We start from the raw sequence: 25,374 nt of genomic DNA, 5'->3' as shown, positions 1-25,374 counted from the left end.
AAATCTTCAACATAAAGAAGATCCAACTCACTTCCAGTTGATCAATGATGGACAGAAATAACTATACCCAGAGAAGGAACACTGGGAAGTGAATGTAAATTGTTAGCACTACTGTCTATCTACCCAGGTTACTTATACCTTCGGAAGCTAATAATTAATGTGCAACAAGAAAATGGTATTTACACACATATATTGTATCTAGGTTATATTGTAACACATGTAAAATGTATGGGATTACCTGCCATTGGGGGGAGGGAGTGGAGGGAGGGAGGGGATAATTTGGAAAAATGAACTAAAAAATAAAATAAATAAATAAATAAATAATCTTTCCTATTGTTCTGATGTGATAATAGAACTAGTTTACTTAAAGCTTCACTGATTCTTTTACTTACCAAGTAAACCCTCCGTCCTATACATCCAAGGTTTTTACACATTTGGTCTCTGTCTTAATTTTCCTTTTTTTATTTCATATTACTCCATATTTCAGCCACATTATATCAATTTCTGGCCAAAATTTTTTCCCCCCTTTTCATCATTATGATTGTGCTATTTCCTATGCCTCTGATGGATTTCTTCCTCTAAATTTAAGATTTAATTTAGATGCCACTTCCATGAAAACGTCTCTCATTTTTCAGCTGAGTATGATTACTCCTTAAAAAAATTTTTTTTATGCCATAAAACATAGATTAGTTATTCTTCCAGGTCTTTTAAAATGTAATGGACCTTGTTGGCTATCTGTGGCTCATTGACATAAAGATTAAGTTCTATGTGTGTGTATATTATGTACACGCGCACGCGCACACACACACACAGATTGTTGTTTAGTCATTTCAGTCTTTTCTGTCTCTTTGTAACCTTATTTGGGGTTTTCTTCTACAGATCCACAAGCCCCAGGTAGAATCCCTGGCCTCTAGCTATACCAGGCATAAAACTATTATAAAGCAGCAATCATCAAAACCATTTGGTATTGGCTAAGAAGTAGAGAAGTCAATCAGTGGAATAGGTTAGATTCACAAGAAAAACAGTCAAAGACTGTAATAGTTTTTGGTAAACCCAAAGATTCCAGCTTCTGAGGCAAAAATTCACTGTTTGACAAGAATTACTAGGAAAATTGAAAGATAATATGGCAGAAACTAGTTTGAAATGAGTTCATATGATTTAAACATAAAGGATGGTAGTATAAACAAGTTACGAGAACAAAGGATAGTTAAAAAGTTTTTGTACAAACAAACCCAATGCCGCAGAAAACAGGAAAAATTTTTACATCTGAAGGTTCTGATAAAAGCCTCATTCCTAAAATATTTAGAGAATTGACTCAAATTTATAGAATACAAATCTTTCTTCAATTGAAAAATGGTCAAAGGATATGAACTGACAATTTTCAGAAGAAGAAATTAAAAGCCATTTCTAGTCATATGATAAAATGCTCTAAATGACTATTGTAAGACAACTCTGAGATACCATCTCACACCTCTCAGATTTACTAAAATGGCAGGAAAAGATAATGATAAAAGTAGTGGGGGATGAGGGAAAACTGGGATACTAATACATTGTTAGTGAAGTTGTGAATTGATCCAACCATTCTTGAGGGCAATTGGGAATTTTGCCCAAAGGGCTATCAAATTGTCCAGCACTGTCAATACAGGGTTTGTATCCCAAAAAGATCATAAAGGAGGGAAAGGGACCCACATGTGCAAAAATGTTTATGGCAGGCCTTTTTGAAGTGACAAGGACCTGGAAAGTGAGTATATGCCCATCAGTTGGAGAATGGCTGAATGTTATGGAATATTACTGTTCTAAAAGAAGTGATCAGCAGAATGATTTCAGAGAGGCCTGGGGAGATAAGCATCATGGACTGATGCTGAGTGAAGTGAGTAGAACTAAGAGAACATTGTACATAGCAACAAGATTATAGGATGATAAACATTGATGCACTTGGCTCTTTGCAACAGTGAGATGATTCAGACCAATACTAATATACTTGATATGAAGAGAGCCATCTGCATCCAGAAAGAGGACTATGAGGACTGAATGTGGATCACCATAATATTTTCACTTTTGTAAATATTTGCTTGGTTTTTTCCTTATTCTTTTTCTTTTTCGATATGATTTTTCTTGTGCAGCATGTTAATTGTGGAAATGGTTTTTTTTAAAAGCAGTGTAACTTCCTTGGAAACAAGAACTTTTTTATTTTTTCTTGTATTTGTATTCTCAGAATTTAACCCAGTACCTGAAATGTAGTAAATGCTTAATAAATATATGGTTCCAGTGGGGAAAAAACCCAACCCTTGGCCTCTGCTTCTCCTTTTGCACATATCACACTTCCCCCGTGTATTGGCTATTTATATCTCTTCCCACTCTCCACTTTAATTAATCTCTTATTACTAGTATTTGTGACTATAGATATTTTCTTTTCTGTTTCACAGACTTGACAAACTCATTTTAGTGTTCTGAAGATTGGACTGAATAACCTTTTAAGTTCCCTTCCCCCTCCTAAAATTCTGTGATTGTACTTTAGTTGTTTCTAAGCACAATCAAATAGGTTAAGCCAAACATTATCAATTTTTGTTTCAGACAATTCTTCCAAACTCTGCCCACCATCGAGGAATTGCTTAGATTTGTATGAGGAGATTCTGACTGAAGAAGGAACTGCAAAGGAAGCAACATATAATGATGTGTGTACTGTTAGAAAGAGCTAATAAAGATGTGATTTTTGTGATCCTGAAATACAAGATAAAATATTTTAAACTGAACAAATTTCAGATTTCATATTTTAGATTGCATGTACTATAGATAACTTATTGCCCGGTATTCTTTCTAATAAGAATGTGAAATTATATATTTATTTTGGGTTTGAACTTGTAATATCATCATTTCATAGATTTTTCTGGTAAGGTAATTCCCTCTCTCAATGCAGATCAGCCATTAATCTATAACCTAGAGACTTATAATTACTGGGGCACTGAGGGGTTAAGTAACTTGCCCAGGATCACACAATCAAAATATTCAAAGGCTTAAGTCTGGCCTGTTCTGATTTCAATCCTGGCCTTCTATTCACTGTACTGTGCAGTACATCTCTCAGTGATGGTGCTTTTTTTTTTTTTTAAACTAAATTTAAAGGTGTAACTTGTGTGTCCTTAGTAGAACAGGCTGACTGCAAGTATTTCATAGTACAACCAATGATGATAATTTCACATTTTTTTGATGATTTGTCAAGTGAGTTACTAAACATACCAAAATATGTATTGTACTGTAGGAAATGCTTGCTGGGAGCTAAATTGAGTTTCTTTTCTGTGACTTGAATTTAGGTATAAAGGATAAACAAGATACTGTATCTGCTGGGCCTTCTGATTCTAAATTAATGCTCTTTAAATGTTTCTTAGCATGCCATTCTTCATATATATTTGTATTGTATTTGTGTGTGTGTGTGTGTGTGTGTGTGTGTGTGTGTGTGTGTATAAATTTGTAAAAACATTGTAAAGAAAGTGTTTTAAGGTAGCCATAATTTGAATTATTTTGTGTTTCACAGTTGCAACTTGAGTTTGGAAAATGTCAAAGGCAAATTAAAGAGCTACTAAAGAAGTATAAAGAAATACAGACACAGGTACATTATATTTAGCATGTTTTTGATTTTTCTTTTTGAATATTTTATAAAAAGTGCTAGATTTGTTTAAGAAACAATTTAAACTGATATTTTTGGTAATTTTCAAAAGAATTGTAAAAATCATTTATCTGACCATATTATACCTTTGTTCAAGAAGTTTTTCAGTGTTTTGTTCTTTCATTCTAAGATAAAATGCAAATACACACACATATACATACACACATATATATATATATATTTTATGTGTATGTTACATACACACACACACACACACACACACACACACACACACACACAGAAACAGAAACACACACACACAGAAACTCAAACACAGACATCCCTTCTCCCCAAATGTATTTCCTCTCCCAATGTAATTTGAGTTTCTTGAGAGTAAGATCTGTAAAATAGTCTTTTTTTGTCTTTATATATCCAATGCTTGACTTAAAGCTTGGTACACAGAGGCATATAATAAATCTTGTTGAATGATTAATGTTTTATGCTTTTCAGTTTGACTCCTTTATTTGATAGATTTTTTTTTTAGCGGAGGTACTGAAATTATTTGCTTTAAATTCCCTAGCAAGTTTATTGAACTAAAATTAGTTATCTCTATGACATTGTCTAAAATTTTATGCTACTCATTCTCAACTAACGTTGCTTTTTAAAATTATTTAAATTGAATATTTTGCCTGGCATTGACTTTAGATGTTTGGAAGACGATATTGTATATAAAGATTCTATTTTCCTTTGTAGAAGTTTAACATTTCCCTCAGTGTTGAAGTAAGAAAATTGACATTGAATGAACTATTTGATAAAAATTTTTATGTTATTATCAATCATTTTATGTACCTATTACATGCCAGATAGCCAGTTAGATGCTGTGGAATATAAGAACAAAGAATGAAATGATCCTTACTTTAAATAATATCTTGCTGTAATCTTATTATTTAAAATAACCTAAAAGGTCTTTTTTACTTATAAAGTATTCTAGTCATTTAAAAAAAGGCTTTTAATAAATGTTACTTTAAAATTTTCTACATATATTTTTATTAATATTTTATGTAGAATTTCAGCCTACAAAATGAGAACCAATCTCTTAAGAAAAATATTTCAGCACTTATCAAAACTGCCAGGGTGGAAATAAATCGCAAGGATGAAGAAATTAATAGTCTCCACCAAAGGTAAAATTTAAGGAGTCCATACAGTTTTGTGAATTATGATGGGTTACCTTTATGTGATTAATTTTTTATATATTTAAGTGGGAATGAATGAAAAATGTGAATTTTGTCAGATTCATATTTCTTTTTTTTCTTTTTTTTGTAGAATTTAGTTGCTCAGGTAAATTAATCTAGGTAATAGCAAGTTTTTCAGTATCCTTCTAATTACATAGTTTTCCCCCTGTAATTGGAAATTGATAAAATATCATTTGTTTTAGTGTGCAAGATATTTTCTGCTTTAGACTCTATATTATACTCCTATAGTATGCATAATTACAATATATAGCAAATTTGTGTAGCATTATATATGAAATTTCCATTCTAGGATTTTTTTATTTTAAAGATTTAAGAGTGGTTTGCAACCTTAAGCATTTTTGTAACAATGACATTTAATAGGATTTGGAACTATACCATCTTAAGTTGATTTCCTATCCCCCCTCCATGCTGCTAGTTCAAACAAAAGAAACTGGCTCTGCTTGTTATGGGAGATTTGTGCCTTTTAAAAATAGTGTTTTGCATGATGTTTGATGGAAGACATAATATTCATCAGTGGAAGAAATAATATGCCAGTAATTTATATTTTTCAGTTTTCAATTTATGGTGTTTTACTTAAAGTTAAACTTCTTTTCATAAGCAAAACATATTGTTTATGATTATCAGGTAGCCCATGTAGGCAATATGTAGACTATTCATGACATCAATAGTCTACATATCTCCCCTTTCATTTATTTTTTCTCCCTATTTCATTTATTTTGAAATTTCAGCAGTATTTTATTTTTCCAATTATGTACAATAGTTTTTAGCATTCATTTTTGTAAGATTTTTAGTTTCAATTTTTTTCTCCTTTCTTTCTTATCCGCCTCCCCATCCCTCCCAAGACAGCAAGCCAGTCAGATATTGCTTATTATTGTGAACATATTTCCCTATTCCTCATGTCATGAAAAGAAATTTAAAACAAAAAGGGAAAAACTAAGAAAAAAAGTAAACAAAAAAAATGGTGAAAATAGTATGCTTTAATTCATATTTAGTTTCCATAGTTCTCTCTGGATGTGGATGGCATTTTATGTCCCAATTCTTTTGGAAAGTCTTAAGTCTTTCAAAGTTTCTTTTTCCTTACTTTGTTCTATATAATTGTTTTCCTGCTACTGCCTACTTCATTTTGTATCAACTCATACTACCTAGGATCATCTAAAATTATCTCTTTAGTAATTTTTCAAAATGAAATAATATTTCATTACATCTTTAATACAATTTGTTCTATTGTTCCTTAACTGATACATACTTCTTAGATTCTAGTTATTTGCTTTTCTCTTACTCATCTCATTTCTTCCTTTTTCCTTATCTTCTTCCTTTTCAGGACTGGGATATTTGTTTTGTTTGTGATAATTTTTTCCTTGAAATTTATCTCTTTAGAACCTCTCTCTCTCCCTGCTGTTTTCATATTGAGTTTGTGGTATTTCTATTCTGGACTGTGTGAGTGTATATGGATTCAGCTTTCTTTTGTCTGTGTCAGATAAGAGTGAGTTCATCTGAAACTCACTTCCCCTGCCTCTTCTTCCATTTTGTATACTTCTCATGTACCAATTATTAGAAATGGAAAATTCTATCCCCTCCTTTTTTATACTACTTCATTTTATTTATTTATTTAATTTATACTCCCTTCTCAGAATTTTTAAAATGAAATCAGTCTTTTTCTAGGACTTGTTTTTCTTATTTAAATTCTTTGAAGATACTAAAGTTCTGAAGATGTACTTACCTCTTTTCCTCTACTGTAGAATTTACATTACAGTATCATAAAGAAAGAAATTTAGCTTTCTGTGCACTTTTTTTTTTTTTTTTTTGAGGCAATTGAGGTTAAGTGACTTGTCCAGGGTCAAGCAGCTAGAAAGTGTTAAGTGTCTGAGACCAGATCTGAACTCAGGTCCCTCTGACTTCAGGGCTGGTCCTCTATCTACTGCACTTAGATGTCCCCTTTCTGTGGATATTTATATTTATATTTGTAATTCACAGTTCTGTATAGCTCTGGGTAGAGCTGGAATTAGAAATGGAATAAATAGCTTTGAAAAGAAAATGGGGGGCAGCTAGGTGGTGCCCTGGATAGAAGACCAACCCTGAAGTCAGGAGGAGCTGAGTTCAAATTTAACCTCAGACACTTAATACTTCCTAGCTGTGTGACCCTGGGCAAGTCACTTAACCCCAGTTGCCTCAGCAAAAAAAAAAAGAAAAAGAAAAGAAAATGGTATACCTTAGACTCTAGAAATGAAATCCCTGGAAATTAGCTTTTAGACCAAACAGAAATCAATGATTTCAAGAGACAGCAAGAACTCCAGAACAAAATTAAAAGATTGAAAAGATAGAAGGAAATATAAACTATCTGATTACAAAAATAACTAAATTGACTTTTTGTCAGAAATGCTTGAAAGTCCTGTATTCTGTTAAAGGCTTCTCCTATAGGATTATTTTCTGCTTTGAAGAGCAAGTTATTCTGGATATTAAACCTATTGCTTTTGCTTTTTGGAATATTATAGTTCAGGACTTCCATATATTTGTGGTAGAAGCTGTCAGTTAGTTCTTATGTGATCCTGACTGGTTTGTTAGTATTTGAAGTTGTTTCTGTCTTTTTATTTCATGTGGAAGGCCTTGGATTTTGGCTGTGACATTCCTTTGACTTTTTCTTTGGGGGAACTTGTGGGCTGGTTTTGCCTTCCTGAGGTACTGAGTATTGTGTTATTCAGGATATTTGGGACACTCACACTGAGGATCTGCAAGCTAAGCTTTGTGTGCTTCCAAAGTGGTCTGGGTCCAAAGCAAATTATGATTGCTGTTTCCCTGGTATGAGCTTTATAAGTAACTGACCAGAGTTTGAGTCTGTGCAAGATTAGATTGCTGCTGGACTCCACGCCTATTAGCTTACTGGGAAGCTCTTTTGGTTCAAAGTGGCAGAATTATAGGTTCTTCTTAGGAGTGGGATTCTTCGCAAACTGTCCTAGAGGCTGGATTTGACACCTTACTCTGAGTTTGTGGTTTGAGCCACAGCATTGAAGCTGCTGCTTGTTTCTGACTTCATCCTTTCTAAGTATACTGGGTTAAAGAAGTTTCTTCCTATATTTTTTATGGGAGTTTTATATTATTACTTGTCCTGTTGTGAATTTCAGGCTTTTGTTAGGAATGTGTTAAGTATTATGGCAGCAATAAGTCCTGAAGATTACTTTTTAATTGCTTTTTTCCTCCCTCTCCTCTCCATACGTAATACTGATTATACTTTTGAGTATCTGTTGATTTAAGAGAATACTCATTGATTGTTTTTTCATCATGATTATTTCTTTAATTTTCACCCTACTTTGAATTGAACCCTTACTTAAAACAAGAAAAACAGATTAAAAAAAACAACAACACTGAGGTGTCTGACAATATTTCCAACAACCTGTCCTCGTTGATTGCTGCCTTCCTACCAAGAAGAGGGAGGCATATTTCATTATCTATTCTCTTAGATCATTATTAGTTTTTAATTTACTCAAGAATTAGACAGGATTTCTTTTGTGTATACTCTCTTGAATCATCATTTCATCTCTTTATTATTTATCATTTATTAATGTGATATTCTATTATACCACAATTTGTTTGATCACTTACTCTTTTGACTCTTAGCTTTTTTTCTCTTTTCAGATCTTACTGAAATTTTATTTTTAAGACCACAGTGTATTTTCTTAAACATTATTTTTATTTATAGGATTTTGAAGTCTTTGTAGGTTGGGGTCTTAAGTACAGAACTAAGAGAAATGTATAAATATTGTTTTCATAAGACACATTTTAGCATTTATATATTTTTTTTAAAAGCAAATATGAAAAATTTCTGGTTTGTTGCATAGAGCTGACTAATTCTTTTTATGTCCTTATTTTTGGGTAATTGGCTTTATTTTTTTCATCTGTTATCCTTGAGAAAATACCCTTTGGATTAGTGTTTTTACATTTGTTTTTAAAATTTTGAATTCCAGATTCTCTCCCTTTTTCTCTTTACTCCCCATTAAGGAAGGCACATGTGAAGTTATGCAAAAAAAAAAAAAAATTTCCATAAAAGTCATGTTTCCAAAGAAAATATAGATCTCCTCTACTCCCCCCAAAAAACCCCAATCCTCAAGAAAATCAAAGTTTAAAAAAAATATGCTTCAGTCTGTATTCAGATACAATCAATTCTTTGTATGAATAATATTTTTCATTATAAATTCTCCATAGTTGTTGCACATCATTGTATTGCTGAGCATAACAAAGTCATTCACAGCTGATCATCCCACAACATTGCTATTACTTTGAACACAATACATTTCACTTTGAGTTCATAGATGATTTTCTGGGTTTTCCTGAGAGCATCCTACTCATCATTTCTCATTTCCATCATAATCATATACCATAATTTATTGAGCCATTCCCCAATAGGCCTCCCCTCAATTTCCAATTCTTTTCCTGAGAAAAGAGCTGCTATAAGTATTTTTGTTCATAAATTCTTTTTCCTTTTTAAAAATCTTTTGGGATTCATGCTTAGAAGTGTTATTTTAGGTCAAAGGTTATGTAAGATTTATAGCCCTTTGGACATAGGCTCATTTCTTTTGTTCATTTATCAATTAGGGAATGATTATTTTTATTTATTTATTTATTTATTTGTAAATTTGACTCAGTTCTCTATACATTTAAGAAATGAGCCTTCATCAGAGAAATTTGTTTCAAAATTATTTTCCCGGTATTTTTCCCCCTGTTTATTGTTCTCTTCTTTTACTCTGATCCTCCTCAGAAGTGTTTTGCAACTGACCAGTCCTCCCTTCTCTACTATCACTTTCTCCCCTTCCCGTATCCCTTTCCTCTCCTATTTTTCAGTAGAGTAAGATAGATTTCTAGATACATATTAAGTGTTCATGTTATATTCTCTTTGAGCCAATTCTGATAAGAGAATAAGGTACATTCACTCACCCTGTCCTCCCCTTCTCCTTCATTCTGAAAGTCTTTTTACATCTTTTTTGTGGCAGATAATTTACACCATTCCACTTTTCCCTTTCCCTTTCTCCCAGTACATTCCTCTCTCACTCCTAAGTTTCCCCATTTTAAAAAAATATATTAAGAGTTTAAATCAACTATGCCCTTCTATCTATATATACTCCTAACTACCATAATAATGAGAAAGTTTTTAGGAGTTACAAGTATCATTCTCCCATGTAGGAATGTAAACAGATAAACCTTATTAAGTTCCTAATGGTATCTTTTTCCCTTAATGCTTCTCCTGAGTACTATATTTGAAAGTCAGATTTTCTGTTCAGTTTTGGTCTTTTCATCAGAAATGCTTGAAAATCTACTTTTTCTGTTGAAGGATTATACTCATTTTTGCTGAATAGGTGATTTTTGGTTGTAATCCTAGTTTTATTGCTTTCTGGTATAAGTGTAGAATAAAGCATATGTTTTCAGATATGGCCAGTATGTGCTTTGCTCCAAGAGGAGATTCTACTGGAGGTGGGGTGGAGGTTTGGGGGGGGTGGTGGAAGATAGGGAGTAAAGTATTGGGAAATGATAGTAATGTAAGGAAAAGACTATCAGAATACTTCAACTGGGGCCTGACCTTGTGGTTTTTTTGATATGGAGAATTCACATGCAGTTTATCACCTCTGCAACTTGCTCAGAGCACTGACAGATTTAGTGACTTGCCTAGTATCATAAAGCCAGTACATACTAGAAGACCTGACTGATTTCAGAAAAGCCTGGAGAGACTTACATGAATTGGTGTTACGTGAACTCAGTAGAACCAAGAGAATATCGTACACAGCAACAAGATTATATGATAGTCACCTTGTGATGGACTTGGTTTTTTTTGTTTCTTTTTTTTTTTAATTTAAATTTAAATTTTAATTAGTTAATTAATTTTATATAAAATTTTTTTTGACAGTACATATGCATGAGTAATTTTTTTTATAACATTATCCCTTGTATTCATTTTTCCAAATTTTCCCCTCCCTTCCTCTACTCCCTCCCCTAGATGACAGGCAATCCCATACATTTTACATGTGTTAGAGTAGGCTTTTTTCAACAATGAAGTGATTCAGGTCAGTTCCAATAGACTTGTGATGAAGAGAGCCATCTCCATTCAGAGGGAGGACTATGGGGACTGAATGTGGATCATAACGTAGTATTTTGCTTGTTTATTGTTGTCGTTTGGTTACTTGTTTTTTTCTTCCTCATTTTTCCCCCTTTTTAATTTTCCTTGTGCAGCATGATAAATATGGAAACATGCTTAAAAGAAAAAATAAAGAAGAGGGACTTCAACCTAGGTCATCTTGGACCTGGACTAGGGGCCAGGATTTATTATGCAACACTGCCATTTAAAGCATTTAAAAAGGCGAAAATAAGGAAAAAGCAATTGAAGGGAAATTATATTCCAAGCCCTTTACCCTTTAATGTGGAAGCTGCTAAGTCTTGTATTATTCTGAGTGTGGCTCCACTATACTTGAATTGTTTCTTCTGGTTATTTGACCTGGGAATTCTGGAATTTGGCTATAACATTCCTAGTATTTTTCATTTGGGCTTCTCTTTTAGGAAGTGATTTGTGAATTCTTTCAATTTTTATTTTACCCCTCTAGTTCTAGAAAATCAGGATAGTTTTCCTTGATAATTTCTTGAAAGATAATGTTTAGATGATTATGGTTTTCTGAATCAATAATTGTAAAATTATCTCTCCTGGATCTATTTTCCAGGTCAATTGTTTTTCCAGTGAGATATTTAACATTGTTTTCTATTTTCCATTCTTTTGATTTTGTTTTATTGTTTCTTGATTTCTCATTGTCATTAATATTTGTTCAGTTTTAATTTACAAGGAATTATTTTCCTCAGTGAACTTTTGTATCTCTTTTCCTATTTTGCCAATTTTGCTTTTTAAGCTCTTTTCCTCATTAGCTTTTTGTATTTCCTTTTATGTCACACTCATTTCTCTTCCCATTTTTTCCTCTCTTTCAATTTTCAAGATCCTTTTTGAGCTCTTTCATATATTCAGTGTTTTTCTGCCTATAATAGTAACTTTTCATGTATAGTTTCCTACTTCTGGAATACTCTTATAATTATACTGACATTTCATAGTTTGGCTCAAATTTTACCTTTTCCAGAAACTCTTCTCTGATTTTTCTCCCAATTAGTAATGATCTTTTCTGGTTTTTCCTTATTTTCATCTTTTTAAATGTTTTAAAAGGCAATGTTGCATAGTGAATGCTGGCTTAGATAAGGGAAGACTTGGGCTTTGGTCTCTTTTCTGATACATACTGGCTTTATGATGTTTCATTGTCAAGTCTTCTGTAATTATTTGATCACTGTAGTATTCAGGATTCTAAAGTTTTTCACTCACTTTTTTGTGGTTATAATATAAATAGTTCTGTTTCCAGTTCTTAACTCTATATCTGTTATTGCAATATAATGATCTACAATATAAATGATCTATTTATATTGTTATTATATTGTTTGGTTGCATAACTATTTTATATTTTTTCTTTTTATTTATATATATAAAATATTCATCTTGCTGTATTATGAACTCCATCAGGGTAGCTCCATAATTTATCTTAAGTATATCTCAGGATCCTAGTATTGTTTTTGAACATAATAGGTACTTTAATACATGGTTTTTGAATGAATGTCATTGATGACCAACCAAGTTCCACTAAATCTATTCTTTTACTTGTAGCTGGGGTTGGGATGAGAAGTACAAGAAAAGTATATAATATATGTTACAAAAGAAGTAAAACTAAGGTTTTTATATGCAAGATAGGAGGGTAGAAGAATTTATAAACACAGTACTACTTTTGTTGAAGAGGAAGAGAAATATATAGTGGCCGTTGAGGAAAGACTGATTCTAAAAATCTTTGCAGCAAATTGGAAGGAAGGAATGAAAATGAAGGAGAAAGATAGAGCTGCATAATTTGAAAACCAGTACATAATTAAATATTATAATTATTGTTCTTTTAACCAAAGAAAAATAGACTTTGCCAATTCAGTAACCAAAAATGTTGTCCAAAGAACTAAAAATATATTGGCACTTAGAGCTAGTAATTGGTGTGAAATACAATGTTGCTCTATATACAAGTAATTTTTCTGTTTTAATAAATCTCTCTTTTCTAAACAGACTTTCAGAATTTCCACATTTTCGAAATAATCACTCAAGAATCAATCTTCCAGGATCAACAAATTCAAGATCGTCAGATACACCTAAAACAAAAGATCTTAAGTTCAGATCTCCACGGTTAGATGATAGTCCCAAGGCTGATCATCGAGTAAAAAATGACTCTTCCAAAGATGTACATCATAGCACTTTATCACCAAACCAGGAAAAAGAAACTAAATCACACTGTGAAAAAAGAAGCACTTCACATTTACCTACATCTGCTGAAAAACGTTACAATGGTGGCATTTGGTCAAATCAGCATAATCAGGTCATGGAGGAGAATTCAGATGATGATGGTAGAAGAGGAAGAAAAGAAGTAAAAAATTGTGAACATTATAATAGGGGAGCTGATAGAGTAAGAAAAGGTTTATTTCACAGTAGCAGCGGAAATGGAGAAAAGAGAAATATTGATGTTGATCGAAGGCCACAAGGTCCTCGTGATAAATGTAGTAAAATGGAGCCAAAGCCAGAAAATAAGAATTCAAAGTTAAAAAGCAGCCCAGATTCAGATTATAGAAGTGATTGGATTAACTCTTCCTGGGAAAAAGAGGCACCTAAAGGAAGGTCACATACTCGAGTAGATTCTCAAAGTGACGAAAGACTAGAAAGGCAAAGTGAAAGGTCACAAAATTTAAGTAGAAAAGAACCTAGGTCATATGACAAAGATGATAGAAAAGTTGATCCAAAATCCAAATCGATTGTAAAGGATCATGAACAATGGAGAAGATTTGAAAGAGTACCCCCTTCCCATTCATGGAATGAAACAGGGAGAAGTTTTCATAAATCAAATAAACCTCATATAGAAGATAGAAGAGGAAGGGAAACAGAATTTAAGAGAGACAGAAATATAAATGATTATGGATTTCAAGACAAAAGATCTCCACCTGTTTCAAGCAGTAGGACATACAAATACTTTGATTTCAAGGAAGATGATAGTAAATACCATACATATTCAAAAACAGAAAGACACAGAACTGAAGATAAAAGGAAAAGAGAGAAAGAAAGCCATGAAAGCAGATATGCTCGATGTGAAAGAAAAATGCCCATGGAACATTTACAAAAGGCTGAAAAAGAAATTAAAAAAACTGTTGTTGATTCAAAGAAAAGGAATGAACAAAATGACAAAAATGAAGTTTCAAAGGTTGAAGAAATTTCTGAAGGAAAAGATAGGAAAGAATTTAAGAAAGTTGAAAATGGCCAGAATGAAACAAAAAGTAACCTCAAGCTAAGTTTTATGGAAAAATTAAATTTAACACTTTCTCCTGCTAAAAAGCAATTTCTGTGTGAGGAAGATAAGATTAAAACAAATGATAGTCCCAAATCCAGTGACACACATGCTTCTGAAACGCCATTGCAGGCAAAACCAGTGAAACCAATGTCTATGAATATAGATCGTAAAGAAGAAACCAAGTCACAGTCACTAGAACAAAATGATGTTACACTGGCAGGTTCCAAATCCAAAGTCATCATTTTGGAAAACAAAATAAAGAATGCAAATGATTCTTCAGTAAAATCTGTTGGTGACAATGTGCTTTGTGACTTGCCTATTTCTAGAAAAGACTCACCACTTAAACCACAAACGGACATACTAGAAACAATTAATGATAATGTAGCTCCTGTTTTAATGGATACACTACATGTAGCTGTTCCTTGCAACTTTGGCTTGGAATTGGAGAATATAAGCAATGATGAATTGGACTCCTCTGTTGTTCCTGAAAACATTAATAGTATTAAATCAGACCTTTCAGTGGAGGTTACTGACACTGGTGAGAGTAGTCCTACTGGGATACATCCTGTTGTTCCAACACACTCATCAAAGAATGGTGACTCCAAGTCTGAGTCACATGTTGAATCTATACCTCTTGTTGAGAATAATGCTTGTAATGTGGAGCTGTGTTTACCCAAGCAGAACTTAGAACCTTATCTTCAAATGAATGTGGTGGATAGTAGAATAGAAATTGGAGAAACAAACTCGGAGTACCATGATGATGAAAATTCTGTAATGAGTATTGATCTCAATCATATGAGACCTATTCCTCAAGTCATCAGTCCTTTGAATAGTCCAATTCGTCCTGCAGCTAAAATTCTTAGGATGGAAAGTCCAGGCAGAGTTCCAGTGTTAAAAAACAACCAGAAGGGTAATTGTATATTTTTTGTTTTCCTCTATTTAAAAAAAAAATTCATAAACATTAAGAATTGGTTCCTTGCAACATGGCCTAATAGCAAGAGAGCTGACCTCAGAGTCTTGAAGACCTTAGTTAAAGTGCTGCCTTTGAAACATACAGGCTATCTGTGACTGGTTAAATCACTTAACTTCTCTGGTCTTCAATTTCCTCAGCTATAAATAGGTGGGATTGGATTAGATCTTCCAATTCTAAATCTATAATTCTTTTATCCTAGTTGTGTACTCCCTGTCACATATCTTTTGTCAAAAGTAATGAGATTTGAATTCATTTTTTCTAATCACCTATACTATCTGACATTAATACTGCTTCCATTTTCTTTTTTCTGAGTCTAAACAAAATAGATACTCTTTCTTTCTTTTCTTCACACTTCCCTATCCTTATCTCTTTACTATCACCCTTTCTTTTGCTCTTTTTTGGTTGGTTCATTGTTTGTGTGATACTTAAGTGTGTTAATTTACAAAGTCTTTCTGGGTACAAGTTCCAGGATGAGTCAGGAGTGGGAACTTGTTATCTCTTTTCCTTTAAGTTTCTGTTTAAGGAAAACAAGTAACATGTAAAATAAGAGCACACAGTACAGTCTTGTGAAAGTTAAGTAGGTATAGAGTATAAATGGTAATGTCACCACGGATTTAAAAGCAAAATATGCCAGAGATAAATCAGTCATTATGAATGATAGCCCTACAAATAATAAAGAGTAACTACATAATTAAACTATATAATTACTTAATTAAATATTTCTTTATGTACTTGTATGCAAAGCATTTTGTATCAGCACCTGTAACTAGTGAATTTTTTACCCCTCAAGATCAATGATATGTACTAAATCCTGACTTTTAAAAAATGTTTTAAACTGCATTTAGCCTAATTGAATCATTTTTTAAACTTTTCTTTTTTATAGATTTAGTTCCAGCAAACATGGTTAGTCCTCCCTCTAAGAATTTATCAAATGAACTCAACAAAGAAAATCAGAAGCCATTATGCAAACCTGATAAATGTTCTGAAGTCAACCTCAATACAGATTTATCTTCAGATGAACTTGAAGAAGGAGAAATTGTAAGTGACAGTGAAAAATCTAAACCACAAAGAAATTTTGAAAATAATAAAAATGTCAAACCAAGAACTTCTACTGAAGTACAGAACATAAATCAGAGTCCCCAAATCAGAAAAACTAGTAATACACATTTGGATGAAGGTACTGGAAATAATGTTTCTGTCAAAGTTCATCAAATCAAGAACAAGAAAGATAAACTATCAAATGATCCTGCTAATTTTTCAAAGACAGAAAATAAAACAAAAACAGTGAGTACTTCTTGCCTGGAAAAGATAGTTCAGATTATTGTTGAGCCCTCTTCTGTTCAAGAGGTTATGCAAATGCTGAAAGTTATAAGAAAACATGTCAGGAAAAATTATATGAAATTCAAGATAAAATTTTCACTACAACAATTTCAACGGATAATTGAATCTGCAATTTTGAACTTTACATCACTGATCAAATACTTGAATTTATCTAAAATCTCGAAGTCAGTGGATACTTTACAACAGAATCTCTGTGATGTTATAGAATCTAAACTTAGGCAGGTTAAAAAGAATGGCATAGTTAATCGTTTATTTGAACAACAGCTGCCAGATATGAAAAAGAAGTTGTGGAAATTTGTAGAAGAACAACTGGATTATTTGTTTTCAAAACTGAAGAAAATTTTGATTAAGTTCTGTGATTCTATTAGTTTGGGAAGTGACAGTGATGAAGGAAAGCTTGATGTGGCAAGTAAAGATAAATCAAAATACTCAATTAATCCAAGAGAGAATGTAGATCATTCTAATAAAGGATCTTTGAAAGTCACATCCCAAAAGACAGAGCAATCAGTTGACCACATATCAATGCTGGGATGTCAGAAGCCTGAAAAAAAACATTACCAAGATCAAAAAATCCCCAAACCTGATGCAATGAAACAAAGTTCTGAAAAATGTTTAAATATCTCCATAGGCAGCACAAAGGACTCCCCCTCCAAAGTATCATCTATGGAACAAAATGAATTTCAGAATACTTTAATTTCCACAAAAACTACTGAAAACACAATGGAAGGTGCAGAGACAGGCAAAAACTTGAATAAGAAAGTAGAACATAATTTTGAAATTCTTACAGAGCAACAGGCATCTAGTCTGACTTTTAATCTAGTGAGTGATGCTCAGATGGGTGAAATATTTAAAAGTTTGTTGCAAGGTTCTGATCTTTTGGATCAGAATGTTAATTGTATTGAAAAGTGTCAGTGGGAATTGAGGACACCAGAAAAACATTCTTCAGAGAGTCAGAAAAGTGAATTTACCTCAGCTTGTCATATAGAAGAAGGTTCAGGAGTATCTTCTCCAAGTCTTAAAACAATTGTTGATCTTAATTGGTCTTCCTCATCATTTGAAAAGACTCCATCTCTTTCATCCAGACTTCAATTGCCAGTTCATCCTGATGTGCTAGATGAAAGTTGCATGTTTGAAGTTTCTACTTGTGTAGCTTTGAGTAAAGAGAATGTGTGCAATTCAGAAAAGAGTAAATCCTGCATTTCTTCAATTCTTCTTGAAGATTTAGCAGTCTCTCTAACTGTACCATCACCTCTGAAATCAGATGGTCATCTTAGTTTTCTGAAGCCTGAAACTTCATCTAGTTCAACTCCTGAAGAAGTTATTAGTGCCCATTTTAGTGAAGATGCCCTACTTGAAGAAGAAGATGCCACTGAACAAGATATTCATTTAGCTCTGGAATCTGATAATTCAAGCAGTAGATCAAGTTGTTCATCATCATGGACTAGCAGGCCTGTTGCTCCTGGCTTTCAGTATCATCCTAACCTACCAATGCAAGCTGTTATAATGGAGAAATCCAATGATCATTTCATTGTTAAAATTCGGCATGCAGTACCACCTTCCTCATCAGGTCTTGACCAAAATAAAACAAGTGAACAATCTGCAGTTTCTTTACATGAAATGGAGAAAGACACCAGTGAAACTGTAGAAAAGAGTATCTCTTGTCAGAACTCTACAATTCAGTCTGTAGAAGGATCAGAAAATTCTAAGAGAAATGTTAATACCGAAAATTTGGATAATGAGGATCAGAGTTCTACTGTACAAACACAAGTTCCTGATATATATGAGTTATTTAAAGATCCATCAGATAAAGTAGAACACAAAAGTGAAATTATAGATGAATGTTTTGAATTGAATCAAATGTGGGAACCAAAGGTACCTGACGGCATCAAAGAATTGCCTACAATTGTGGAAGTTCCACATCATGTACAATGTAGTCTTGAGAGCTCATACATAGACTTAACAAAATCTTCTTCCATTGAGATTGAAAACATCGGGAAACTTGCAGCAGACTCTATTTTAAATATTGATCAGTTGGAATGTCCAGCAGACAGATTGGATCAAGATAGAGTTACAGATGAACCTTTACAACATGTTGCTAAAGATGTATTCATTGATTTGACAGAAGAGAATTCAAATGATAGTAAAGTAAATGAAAGTGAGTGTGCTTTGCTTGCAACAAGTTTAGGTGAAGATAATAGTAAAAAAGAAAAGGAACATCTGACAAATGAACCTTTGGAATGTGTTGTTGAGAGCACATGTATTGATTTGACAGTAGATCCTCCCAGTGAGAGTATATTAAATAAAGATAATACTGGATCAGAATCTACATTAAATCGTGATCATTTAGAATGTAATGAAGTTTCAGCAAACATGCAGAAAAAGCGAAAAAATCATTCTGATCTAAATCATTTCACTAAAAAAAAACAAAGAATTGAAACTGAATTATCCAATGGAGAAAAGAAAAGTACTGAAAGTTCTGAAGAGAGTGATACTGCTCACCAGAAGACATGTAATAAGAAAAAAGCAATTCCAGAGAATAAAGATGCCTCATCATTAAGCTTTCCATCTCCTACAAGTCTTTCGGCAAAAAATGTTATTAAAAAAAAAGGAGAAGTTGTGATTTCATGGACAAGGTAAGATGCTCTGTGATACTGTAATATTTTTAATGTATGTATTTATTTAATGTATATTTTTAAATACATATTTTCAGAAATTAGGAATTCTTAACTCTATAGTTAATATAGTTGGGGAGGGAGAACTGTGCCCTTTTACTTTACTCTTGATTTCCAAGTCAGTACTGTACCTAAAGTAAGCAGAGTAGTAGAGTTGATCCTTTTCTCTAGTGGGGAATGGCTTATTGTCAGGTCATTTATTTTAGTGGGTAAAACTACTATAATTTATTACTGCAATTCTTTAGATGTAAGCATCTGCATTTTGTTTATAGCTAATGGCAGTACCACATATTTGTAAGCTTTTGTGTACTTAGTTTGACATATGAAATAAAAAAGTAAGACTTATTTTCTTAATAAATAGAATGAACTAATATTAATGAGTACTTTTAATATTTATAGAATGCTTTACATATATTATCTCCTTGATTCTCACAACCACCCCCTGAGGTAAATGCTATTACTATCTTCATTTTACAGATGAGAAGAGTGAACATGATAGGTTAAGTTACTTTCTCAGGGTCATATACTTAGCTAGATCATTATTGTTAGTGAGAGCATGAGTTCTTGAGTACAGTAGTAAATCTTCTTATGTAATTTTCTATTTGGGGAATTAGAACATTTATAGAATTCTAACTTACTTTTTTAGGACCTAGAGATATGACTAAATGTACATATATGTCTTTAATTCATTATATTAGTAGTATTCTGATCTGATGTATGTAAGCTAAATAATATTTTTTTTCCCCTCAGAGATGATGACAGGGAAATTCTGTTGGAGTGTCAGAAAAGAGGACCATCAGTAAAAACTTTTACTTTCTTAGCTACCAAGTTGAATAAAAGCCCACATCAGGTATTTCAAACTTTGCTCTTAATGCATCTCAAATTTTGTGATTACAAATGCACAAATTCATAGTTATTAATTACAAGACTTAATTTTTTTTAAAATTATCAGTTCATCTTACTATTAATAATTCTCCTACCACCTTATATTGATAATAGCACTTCATGGTTTATACAAAACACTGCCACATATGTTATCTCACAAATATTCTGGAAATCAGTGTAGCAAGTAGTTTTATTTTCATTTTGCAAATGAGGAAATTCATGTCACTCTTAGAAACAAGATCATGATGTCTTATGAAATTTTAATAAAAATTGTAATTGTTCTGAAATCTTGGGCATTAAAATACTTTTTTAATTTTTCAGGTTTCAGAAAGATTCCAGCAATTAATGAAGCTCTTTGAAAAATCGAAATGCAGGTAGTTAATGCTTCTTAAGAGTCTTCAGACTGAGTTCTCTGCAATTTCTCTGTTCAGAATGACTATTTTGCTACATAAATTCTAGCTTACAAATTAGTTCCAAAAGCGGGTTAGAACAGAGGTGTCAAATACACAATCTACAGCATTCCTAAGTAGGATCTGAAGCACATTAGAATGTAATTGGGAGATATTTAATAAAATAAAACATAGATAATAGAACTTTTAAAAAATCAATAAGCAGACTGCAAAATTGGTGTAATATAGGTATAAATTAGTGGCCTCTGTTTCTATTTGAGTTTGGCAAATTCGAACTCCTAGTTTAGAAAATAAATTTGAATTTGTGAAAGGTTAAATAGAACAACTGGTATTGTTTAAAACTATGTTTAATAGTGATTTTGGAGAAATTCTAAAGAGAAAATTCTGTTGCACTTTGTATTTCTCACAAGAGTTGTCAAGATTTTTGCAAAGATTTATTCTCATTTATTGAGTAGTAACATCTAGTAGTGGATAAAGAGAATTAGAAAAACATGGATTTAAGTGCTGTCCTTTATATACACTGGCTATGTGACTGATCAATTGAATTAAATTCATAATGCCCCAGGAAATTCTCTTAAGATTGTAAATAGCAGAAGAGATGGAAATCTGCATTGAACAGTGGGTTTCCTCTCTGAAGAGTTCCCTACACCAATAAAATCACAGGTCTGGACAAAAATATTACATTGAAAATCTCTTTTGACCTTTGAGTTTTAATTACTAATTGTTATTTGAAAGTACATATTCCATTCAATTGTATACATTAAATAATGTTTTCATTCTATAATTGATCCTTATTGTATAGAAAATTGTAGTTATGATATTGCAATTTAAACTGATTTCAAATTTTAGATTTATTCTGGCTACAATTGGGCTATTATGTTACTCTGTTCTTATTGCATTATTTCAAGGTTAGACTGGCATATTATTTTCTCATACTTTTAGTCTCATAGTCTTGGTGACAATTGAGAAAAAATAAATTATTAAGTTGGCTGTTTTAAGACAAATCCTAAATTTAATGCCACTATATTTAAATTATGTATTTTATCTATTATCTATCTTTTCAGAAAAGCCACTCTCTTAAGAAATTTGAGTATCATAAAGATAGAATAATAATATTTAGCCCTCTTCTTTGCTTTACAGATAATTTGCTGAATTCCTTGGAGTCATAATTGACACTTTGTGTCCTAATGGAAGTTCAAAATCCTCGTATTTTAAAGATATCTATTGAAAAGTCTGTGGACTTTAAAAGACATTTCTATATTTTTTTTACTTGTTGACTAACTCAATTTGATTTTTTAGTTATTTCAGTGGTAAATAAACCTAATGTAAGTCAGCCTGTTATTTTTTTTTTTCATGTTCTAGCTGAATAATTTACATTTTTTTTGTGGCATAGTTATTTTCTAACAAGTTAAGATATCCTTATCTGTATGAAAATGTAAGCAGCATCATTTTGATTGTATAAAAAGTTTGCCTTTGATTTTTCAAAATAACAACATACCTGAAACTCCAATCCATCACCCCAGTTTCATGGGGTTTGGTTTTTTTAACTGTAAATGTATTTATAGTTTTCATATCAGTTTTTTTATGCTTCTGCTTATGTCTACTTATTTTGGTAAATTGTAAAAACTCTTTAAAATGTTTTTGTACATATGTAAAAACCTATGTATGGATGTATGAAAACCCTTGTTTTGTGGGTGTGTATGTATGTGTGTATGTGTGTGTATGTGAGTGTGTGTGTGTGGGTATATATATATGTGTGTATATATATATATGTATATATATATATATATACATATGTGGCTTTGCCTAGCCAAAGATTTTTAACTGTACAAATTTTTTTTGTATAATTTAAGTTTGATTACTGTAACAGTAATGTGACAAAATAAAACTGGGAAAGTTGTTTGAGTTTTTATTACTGATTCCTTTATAATGTGCTTAATTATAGTTTATTTTGATTGCTGTTGCACAAAGTAGCTTTATGACAAAATATTCCATTATATTTTTGTGCCACAATTTTTAGCCATTTCCAATAGGAAAATACCTCATTAATTTCTAATTTCGGACCATCACAAAAAAGAGCTTCTATAAATATTTTTGTACATATAGATTCTTTTCCTCTGATTTTTTGGGGGGTATAGGCCATTTATAATGTATCTCAATTGGAAGGTTTATACAGTAGGGTAAGCTTCTGGGCCTAGTTCCAAATTATTTTCCAGAATAATGGCACTAATTAATAACTATTAATTATGCACTAATTGCCCCTCCCCCACTTGTCATTTTCCTCTTTTCTCATCTTTGTATGTCTGATATATGAGGTACAACCCAAAATTGCTTTAATTTTCATTTCTTCAGTGATTTAGAACATTTAATTTTCATATAATTGGTGATTTCTTTCACTTCTTCCTTTGAAAACTTCTTCTCACATCCTTTGACTATCGTTTTGCTTTTAGTCTCATAAATTTGAATCAGTTTCTTATATATTCTGAAAATGAGATATTTATTCAAAGAACTTGCAAAGATTTTTCCCATTTGTTTATTTTCTTTCTAATTTTTACTACATTAGACTTGCTTGTACAAAAACCTTGTCCATTTTATGTGATCTTCTGTCACCTATTTAGTTATAAATTCTTCCCTTATCATAAATTTGATAGGTAATTTTTTTTCATTCTCTACTTCATGATAAATGTGAAATATGGATCCAAACCTAATTTTTGCCAGATTTCTATCTAATTTTCTTTGCTTTTTTTTTTTTTTTTTTTTTTTTTTTTTTTTTGTCAGATGGAAGTAAGCTCTTCCCTCAATATCTGGAATGTTTGCAAATATTTTTACAACATGCTACTGTGTTTGCTTCTGTGTGTTGTATATCTGATCTCTTAATAAATTTTTTTCTTTTTGGCCATTGCCAAATTATTGTAATGATTATTATTTTATAATATACTTGAAGATCTAGTAGTAATAATAGATACCATTCTTTCCCATTGCAAATCTTGACCTTTTGTTTTTCCCTATGAATTTTGTTGTTATTTTTCCTAGGCATGTAGAATATTAGAGTTAGTTTCTCTACTTAATTAGATCTGTCTTATTTCTGCAAAGAGCATTTTATAGTTAAATTCAAATCATTCCTGAGCAGATCTTGGAAGATAACACTCCACATGTATTTTATAGCTTCTTTTTTTCTTTGAATACAATTTTCTTTTTAGCTTTTCTTGCTGGGTTTTGTTGGTTATAAGTATAAATACTGGTGATTTATATGGGTTCATCTAGAATCCTGCATCATTTAAAAAGTTTGTATTTCAATTACTTTTTAGTTGATTCAGGTTCTCTCTCTAAGAACACTTATCATATCATGTGTAAAAAATGATAGTTTTGTTTTCTCTTTGATCCTTAAATGTATTAAAATTTTGAGAAAACTTTTGTTTTTTATGCCCCTATTAACTTGCAACCATTTCATAACCTCATATTCCTTTTCAGTTATACAAATAAGCTTACTTTTCTGTGCTTCTCTTGGTACTCACATGTTCATTAACAAATATTTGCTCAGTCTTAATCTTTTCATCAGGAATGTTTGGTAATCTATTTCATTAAAGGCTTCTGTTTCCTCCCTTTAGAATTATACTTTGTTTTATCAGATAAGTTATCCTTTATTGTAAACCTTTATTTGCTTGTCTTTTAGAATATCATATTCCAATCCCTTTCCTAGTGGTATCTACTAAAAGTTTTTTGTAATCTTTATCATGGGTCCTTGACATTTGGATTCCTTTTCTTGTACCTGGAAGCTCTGGATTTTGGTTATAGTGTTCCTAGGAGTTTTCATTTTAGGTTTTTTTTTTTTTATTTTTTCCTAGATAACTGGTGGATTATTTTTATTGTTTACTTTGTTTCTAAGAATTCTGGGCAGTTTTCATTTATAATGTTCTGAAATATGGTTAGAGATTTTATTTTGGATAATTTTTATAATATTCAATAAATCTTCAATTATTTCTCCACCTGTATTCTAAGGCAGATGATGCTATTACTTCTCTAGCTTTTCTATTTTGTATCTCTTTCTCTAGAATTCCTGTGACTAAGACATTTTATTTTCTCTCAGACTTCACTTGGGCTTTGAACAGTTCTCATGCTTGGAAACTGTAAGGAAAACTTTGTAGAAATGAGGAACTATGGGTATGAAACACTTTATGAAATCAGCCTTGGATAACCAATAGATTAGTTTTATTAGCCTTTGTTTTTGTTTGCTTTGGGAAAAGATAGGTTTGGCAAAGGTAGGTCAAAAGGGTCACATAACCACCGGCTGGCAAAATTCTCAAATATGACTGGAATTGGGTTAAATGCTATTGGGAAATACTTAACAAAAAATGTAAAATGCAATGCCACATTTGTTATGGTTGAGTCATATTAGTTGTATCTGACTGTGATTCCATTTTGGAGTTTTTTTGGGAAAGATAGCCGCTTCACTTTGAACTCATGAAAATTTATTTTCCTGATTTTAAGCCTAGTACTCTATTCACTGTTTATCCTAGTTATCCCAACATAATGTTAATTTGTTGTTTTCAAAGTTAAAGTATGATATAATGCAGGGGTCCTCAAACTATGGCCTGTGGGCCAGATGTGGCCCACTGAGGATGTTTATGAGGTCCGCTGGGTTATGGCAAAATCAGACTGGAAGTGACATTCGACCTAAACACGTATTAGCAACTCACACTTCTGTCACTGGTCTGAGGCTGCGGAGAAAAGAGTGTCCAGCCCTCCAACGGTCTGAGGGACAATGAACTGGCCCCCTATTTTAAAAGTTTGAGGACCACTGGTATAATGGATAGAGTGCTGACCCTGTAGTCAAGAGAACCTGAGTTTAAATTCAGCTCCAT

The 25,374-nt window shown here is 32.0% G+C and overlaps 1 protein-coding gene across 3 annotated transcripts in view; it reads left to right on the top strand.

The window, feature by feature from the left end:
• CASP8AP2 (caspase 8 associated protein 2) overlaps positions 1-22,418 on the top strand; it is a 40,721-nt gene extending 18,303 nt beyond the window's left edge. For 2 of the 3 annotated variants that reach the window (XM_074310293.1, XM_074310295.1), the window contains exons 4-11: positions 2,575-2,675; positions 3,530-3,604; positions 4,667-4,782; positions 12,965-15,141; positions 16,088-19,178; positions 19,968-20,067; positions 20,424-20,476; positions 21,653-22,418. In XM_074310293.1, coding sequence (XP_074166394.1) covers positions 2,575-2,675; positions 3,530-3,604; positions 4,667-4,782; positions 12,965-15,141; positions 16,088-19,178; positions 19,968-20,067; positions 20,424-20,476; positions 21,653-21,656 — 5,717 coding nt within the window. In that variant the 3' untranslated portion in view covers positions 21,657-22,418. Of the gene's footprint in view, positions 1-2,574; positions 2,676-3,529; positions 3,605-4,666; positions 4,783-12,964; positions 15,142-16,087; positions 19,179-19,967; positions 20,068-20,423; positions 20,481-21,652 lie in introns of those variants that run through there. The other variant, XM_074310294.1, reaches the window with a different exon arrangement.
• The last annotated feature ends 2,956 nt before the right edge of the window (positions 22,419-25,374 follow it).

Source organism: Sminthopsis crassicaudata, chromosome 4 (genome assembly GCF_048593235.1).
Source record: "Sminthopsis crassicaudata isolate SCR6 chromosome 4, ASM4859323v1, whole genome shotgun sequence".
NCBI classification, from domain to species: domain Eukaryota; kingdom Metazoa; phylum Chordata; class Mammalia; order Dasyuromorphia; family Dasyuridae; genus Sminthopsis; species Sminthopsis crassicaudata.
The sequence above is the reverse complement of the archived record's forward strand: the minus strand, read 5'-3'. Positions and strand labels throughout refer to the sequence as shown.